Here is a 7,109-nt window from a genome sequence, read left to right as displayed (position 1 = left end):
TGTATCGAAAATTAGTTTCTCCATAAAAATGGATAATTACATTACATGCAAGGTTTTAATTAATTTTTTTTTATTTTTATTATTTTTTTTGGAACGGCGGAATATTATAAGCTAGCAAGACGCTAGAAAAAGAATTACATCAACTTAGTAGCATTAATAGGATTATGAAGCCAATATGACCAACTAATCTTGGCTTTACTACACCTACTAGAAATCCAAACATATGATTTATGAACAACATCATCAAAATCAAAGATTTCTTAGGCGTATTCGCTCTGTAAATCACACTGTTCCTGAAATTCCAAATGCACCAAAAAGTAGTCAAGATAACTGCATCGAAAGCTTTACGCACACCAAATTTCCATGTAGTAGAATCAGCCCAATTGAAAAGAGAATTCACATTCAACTGAGAAGGACAATTGACACCCCACCAGATCGCAATACAGGTCCAAAGGGCAATCTACTCCGAGCAATTAGCAAAATATGTTCCACAGTCTCCATAGTAGACGAGCAAACAGGAAAAAGGATGAAATCCACCATAATACCCCTATAATAAAGAACTCTCTAGTAAGGATACTAGATAATCTAATCCTTCAGATAAGAACATTAATCTTAATTGGAACCCAATAATTCCAATGAGTAGAAATACCTCCGTTGCTAAGCATAATACCATCCAATAATTTTCGAGCCGAGGAAATGGAAAAAGTATCTGACACATCATTAACCCAACCTAGTCTATCTGGGATCGGTCTTAGATGGAAATCCTGCAAAAGACCAATAAATTTATTCCATTGCTCCTGTTCCACTCCACCTCTAGGGCCCCGTCTAAGAGTATTAACCCCCAATCCCATGGACAGCCTGTCTTTGACAGAAACATGTTTATGAAAATCCAACGCATAGATTCTAGGGAAAGAAGCAGAAAGAGGCATATGATCCTACCAAACATCATGCCAAAAAGAAGTGCGAGTACCGTCACCAACTCTTATAGGACAAAGAGATTGAAGATCAATATCCTTCTGACGAAAGTGGGAGAGCATACGAATAACCCCACCCCAAGGAATTTGAACAGAATTTGGAAATCTCAAATTCCTACAAGCACCATCCAAACCATAAATAGATTTTATCACTCTAACCCATAGAAGGTTAGGGAAATGAAAAGACCTCCACCACCACCGAAAAACCATATCCCTATTGAAAGAGAAAAGGGTGCCAATCCCCAATCCACCTTCATCCCTGGAGGATAAAACTCTATCCCATCTAACCCAATGCATACACCTATCATCCCTGTCTGCACCCCAAAAAAATCTCGCCCTCATTCCTTTAAGCTCCTTCAAAACCGATTGAGGAGCAAGGAAAACAGACATCCAGTAACTCCCTAACGAACCCAAGACAGACTTTACCAAAGTAAGGTGGCCTCCAAACGAAAGGCACTTAGCCTTCCAAGTGGATACCTTCGAATGAAATCTATCAATCAAACAAACCCAAGAGGACTTTCGCGACATATTCTGACCCACCGGGATACCAAGATGAAAAAAAGGAAACATGGAAGCAGCACAACCAATCTTGTTAGCCACCTCGAGAACTTGTGAATAGGAAATTCCCACACCAATCAATTTACTTTTAAGTAAATTGATTTTAAAACCTGAAGCGAAGTAAAAACATCTAAGGATACGAAGAAGACAATTAGCATTCTCAGGATCCCATGGAGTGACCAACATAACATCGTCCACATACATGAGATGAGAAATCTCTGTCCCAGAAATAGAAACCCCTCTAAAAGCATTCTCAGATCGGACCCTCATCAAAGCAATATGGAGACCCTACATAGTCAGAATAAAAAGAAAAGGAGAAAGTGGATCACCCTGTCTCAATCCAAGATGAATTTGATCATCAGTTGGGGAACCGTTAATCAACACAGATGCTCTAGCTGTCGACAAAAGCTCCTTAATCCACCGACACCACTTAGACCCAAATCCCATAATGGACATGATTTCTAATAAGTAATCCCAAGATAAGGAGTCATACGCCTTCTCAAAATCAACCTTAACAAACATAAGAGGATTTTTGGAAGACTTGCTCCAAGCAACCAATTCATTAAGAAGAAAATGGCCATCCAGGATCTGTCTACCTTTAATAAAAGCAGATTGCTCAAGGCTAAGAACACTATGAATAACCTCCAAAAGATGATTTGCCAAAAGTTTGCCAATAATTTTATATACTGGCAACCAATGAGGCTAATGGGTCTAAAATCTTCTAGAGTCTTTGGATCTCTGACTTTAGGGATAATGGTGAAAAACGAGGCATTACATCCCTTAATGATAACTGAATGATGAAAAAAATGATGAACAAACGCCTTAACATCAGTAGCAACAAGATCCCAGTATCTCTTTAAAAATCTGAAAGTAAAACCATCAGGGCCAGGGGCTTTAGTAGACCCACAGTCCCAAACAACCCTTTTAATCTCATAAAAAGAAAAAGGAGATTGTAAGTAATCAACCTTCAGTTGGGATAAAGAACTAAAAAGCGCACCATCTGTAACTGGTCTCTATGAGGAACTCTTCTAAAATAAAGATTGAAAATAATCATGAAACCCCTTTTTGACCATGCCTGGATTATCCACCCACATGCCATCAATCATCAAGCCACGAAAAGTTATTTGTCTCCTAAGCATACCATGGAAAAATTTAGAATTCTCATCCCCTTCGATGCCCCATTGAATTTTACCTTTTTGAGCAAGATCAACTTGAGCTAAATGATCAAGATCTGAAATCTCCTTTAATAAAGAAACTCTTTGCTCTCTCAATGTAGCTGAGCCTTCATCCTCCATGGCCTAATATCAATAGACTCTACTAAATCTTGCAAGTTCTTCCTTTTACTAGCAGCCATGTCCTGGTGTTTAGAGTTCTACTCCTTGAGTTTAAATTTAAGAAACTGTAATTTTTTCTTAAAAATAACCCAAGGGTTAGTTAACTCCAACTCCACCACCGAGGTAGCCCAAGTCTCCCAAACTATATCATCGAACCCCTCATATCAAACCAAGAATGAAATATTCGAAAAGGTGTCGGACCATAATCCACCCGATGCTTTAATAAAAGAATAGGGCGATGATCCGGAATATTCTTATCCAAGACCATAGCTGAAAGGTGAGGAAAAAACTCCAAAAAAACCCTCCGTAACCAAAAATCTATCAAGCTTGCTAAATTTGGAACCCCATTTATCGCTCCAAGTAAATCTAGGACCACCCAAAGGTACATCCACCGGGTTAAGAGAATTAATAAAATCATTAAAAACTCTTGCAGAAGACGTATAGAATTTCGACCCCATTCTCTAGGATTCATCCCTAACTTCATTGAAATCACCCATAATAATGCATTCCCCTAAAGAATTAGATATAAAATTATAAATATCAATCCAAAGAAGTCTTTTTTTACTTAATCCTTGAGGAGCATAAACAACAATAAAGTTCACTTGGAGGCCCGAACGAACCCAAACTACTTCAATAACAACAAAACCATCATGAACGGATACATGACTATGAGAAATCAAATCCACATCCCTAATAGCTAGAATACCCCTGGAAGCTCCATGAGAAGGACATAAAGCATGCATAAATGAAGAATTACCCCAAAAAGATCTAGCCATAACTAAGTCAACACTCTCCAACTTAGTTTCTTAAATAGCTAAAAAAATTAATTTTATGACGAGTACACAAATTTTCTTATCCAAATCCTCTTAGCAGAGGAGGACACCCCTTGGATATTGATTGATAAGCAATTCAATTTGGAACTTGCTTTTAAACGTGTCCTTGTAAAATCTCTGTAACCCGATCCATGCATCCATCCATATTATACCCCAACGATTCTCCCATAGCAATGTTTTTTTTTAATTCATTAAGAAATGAATTATTTTTTTCAATATCACATGAACTGCTTTGTTAATTTTCCAAAAACGAAAAACATTGATTTGAAAATCCCGGGGGATGCGAAAGATCTTCTTCAGAAGTTTTAATGCCCGAGACTTGACCATAACCTATAGAAAAGCCCATCAGATTAATGTGGTCCTTGTCGTTAGACAAATAATTTCCGAGAATACCCTCATTCTCACCCACTGTGTTCTAATTATCTTCATAAATTTTACGAAGGTTAGATGAGAAAAACGGGGTTGATGCTATCGAAATCGAATCCGGAACATCACCAGCTTTTGTTGTCGCATTTTTGGCAGCAACATTGGTTGTTGTCGCAATTTTGGCAGCAACAGGAGCATCTTGAGATGTTGTCGGCCTGACTTCATTTTGCGGGCAAGGTAATTCTTGATCATGATAACTGGGGTTCTGTTAACTAACATGAATTGTACCAGGAGAAGCACCATGGGAAGGTTCCTGGAACACTGAATCTTCGTTAATTGGGATAGAATTCTGATATTGCCCCTGAGATGAAACCTTATGCAACTTGGTTAATTTTTGAAGTTCCTCTTCATTATACAATTTTTTCATAACATCAAAAATACCAAAAGGATTAAGTGATACATCTTCCTTATCACTTAATGAACCATTACTACCCTCGTGATCTTGTTCAAATCTATGAAATTCATCAACACTATCGTTATCAAAATTTTTGTTGAACTCGCATACAAATGTGGGATTCCACCTGGGGGCTTCTTTGATATGAATGGGGAAAATTTCACCGTCAATACTAACTTTAATAACTTCAGAAATTATTTCGAGAAAGGAGGTGAGGATACAAATACGTGATTTGTATACATCTTCTCCAATGTTGTCATCAAGATGGGCAATTGAACCCCATTTGGCCAAGATATGTCTAAAAGAATTTTTACTCCAAGCACGTAGGGGAAGGACTTCTACATCAACCCATACAATACGATCAGATGGCACAAAATGTTTGTCCCACTTTCTTTTTTCAGTGACCCAATGATTAACTGCAGCATTATTCAAGAAATTTTTGCATGCTTCTTTAGATTTAAATTCAAACATCACCCACAAGCCACCCACATAACGGATAATAAATTCATCAAAACCTTCATCGTGACACAACATTCCAGGATTACGAAGACTACTGAAATCACGGGCCTTAGCTAAACATGCTAATTTTTTATCATCAATAACAAAATTCCCAGATTCAAGAACTATGGCTGATTCTTGCCTGTCGGCTGGAGGTTCCTGGTTTTTACCACCTATTACTGCATTTGCGTATGAAATAGGAAGATTCTCCCGTTTCTTCTCTACCTTAGTTGGTTCCTTATAGACGTTAGACTCTTTCCTATGATTACGAGGGACGGAAGCAAACATCTTGAGATACCCAAACCACAATTCACAAAGGTTCTTGATCCTTTGATCAATGTTAACATTACCCGAAAATCTGACAAAACCAAACCGTTTCCCCATACGTGACAACTTTTTGGAGATATTGTGACAACCCAAAATTTATCCCGTCATTTTAACCATAACTTCCGTTAATAAATCCTGCTTTATTAATTGTCCGCTAACCTTTTGGAAGAGGTTAATTAATTTGGGACTTTTATAATGACTTAGTAAGGGTTGAAACAAATTAGAAACACCCTCATTAATCCCTTGAAAAGTTTTAGTTTCAACAAAGTCAAAATACGACCATTTAATCGGGTGCGACCAAAAGCCCCGTTTAACATCAGTATCGGGTAGATTTCCACCGAGCCACCACCTCAAACCCCTATATAAGGGTGAGTGGAGTCCATTTGAGACTTTCCACTCTCTCTCTACACTCTCTCTCTCTCTACAACTTGCTTTCGATCCAAAACGCCCGTTTCGAGCCCCAACCTAGTAAGTAATCTATCCTAACTTGTTGTGTAGCTTAGTTAGCATGCAAATTCGTGTTTAAGACATCAAATAGGGGCTAAATCATGTGTTTACGCCCCAAGAACACTCTTGGACCGTAAACACCCATAAGTGGGGTTTTGAAGCCCCAAAACCCCTCTAAACTACTCCTAGGGCTTAGATATGACCTGTAGACTTACACATACGAGTTTAGGACACCAAAACCTTGCATTTTGGAGAGTAAACATGAGTTTACGGCCCAAGAACACTCTTGGACCGTAAACCCCTCTTCAAGGGCCGTGAACACCCTTTAAGGTGTTAGAATTGCCCTCAAACACCTCCTAAGGCATGGGAAAATGTCTAGAATCAACCACAAATGAAGTAGGGGCTTTAAACATCAATTAAACCATGAACTTAGGAGTTTATGGGCCGTAAACTCCCAAAAAGTTTGCAAATGATGCCCTAACTCCCCTATATGGCTTGGAAAAATGCATAGAACTTTATTCTCTACCATTTAAGACCTTAATACACCAAAGGAATGAGCATATAAGAGCTAATGGCCGTAAACGCCTTGTTTAGGGCCGTAAACTCCCTAAAATAGTCCATTTGGAGCCTTAACCCTTTCATATGCCCTAGATTTATACCTAGGCTAATTCTATGAGTGATATAAGTCCTTGAAACATCCAAAAGCACACCACCCATGAGTTTACGACCGTAAACTCATGGGGATATGGTCTTAGGGCCGTAAACTCTATAACAAGTTTACTCTTGAAGAGTAAACTCCCTAACTAGGCCATACACTCCCTTATTTGCAACCCAATAGCCTCCTAGCACTTGACCAAAGTGTTATCCGAACATTAGGATGCGTTTACGTGTTTGAATTAGTATTATAATTACTAATTGTATGTAAATATATGTCATCATATGTTATTAGGTCACTAAGTGTGTTCAAGTCTTCACATGACACCGAGCACCCAAGCAGCACCTCCGCCCGATCCACTTACAACAGGTGAGTTCATACCCTTGAATTAACCTATTAAATGTTTTTAAATGCTTTTATGGGGGGGGGGGGGAATACAAGTTAAAACATGCTAGTTATCATATCAATCATATGTGACACCAGTCTAGGAATATCGTTAGTCCAGTACCTACGTCAGAATTCACTTACACAAATGACACTAAATACTTATGAACTCACCAGCATTTATAAAAATGTTGATACTCGCTTTCAAAATAACTTGTATTCTCATCTTAGCAATAGACAGGTACACCCGGGAGCTTTTGTGAAGCCAACCTAGAACCG

General features: G+C 38.4%; 1 protein-coding gene across 1 annotated transcript; it reads right to left on the bottom strand.

Moving 5' to 3' along the window:
* Positions 1 to 593: 593 nt before the first annotated feature.
* Positions 594 to 2,827, bottom strand: LOC145064063 (uncharacterized). Its single transcript, XM_079011585.1, has 4 exons — positions 2,603 to 2,827; positions 2,348 to 2,497; positions 981 to 1,820; positions 594 to 935 (listed from the first exon to the last, which is right to left on the bottom strand). The coding sequence occupies exons 1-4, from the start codon at positions 2,825 to 2,827 to the stop codon at positions 594 to 596; spliced, it is 1,557 nt and encodes a 518-aa protein (XP_078867711.1).
* Between the last annotated feature and the right edge of the window lie 4,282 nt (positions 2,828 to 7,109).

Source organism: Lactuca serriola, chromosome 7, assembly GCF_051521515.1.
Source record: "Lactuca serriola cultivar US96UC23 chromosome 7, Lser_US96UC23_V15, whole genome shotgun sequence".
NCBI classification, from domain to species: domain Eukaryota; kingdom Viridiplantae; phylum Streptophyta; class Magnoliopsida; order Asterales; family Asteraceae; genus Lactuca; species Lactuca serriola.
The sequence above is the reverse complement of the archived record's forward strand: the minus strand, read 5'-3'. Positions and strand labels throughout refer to the sequence as shown.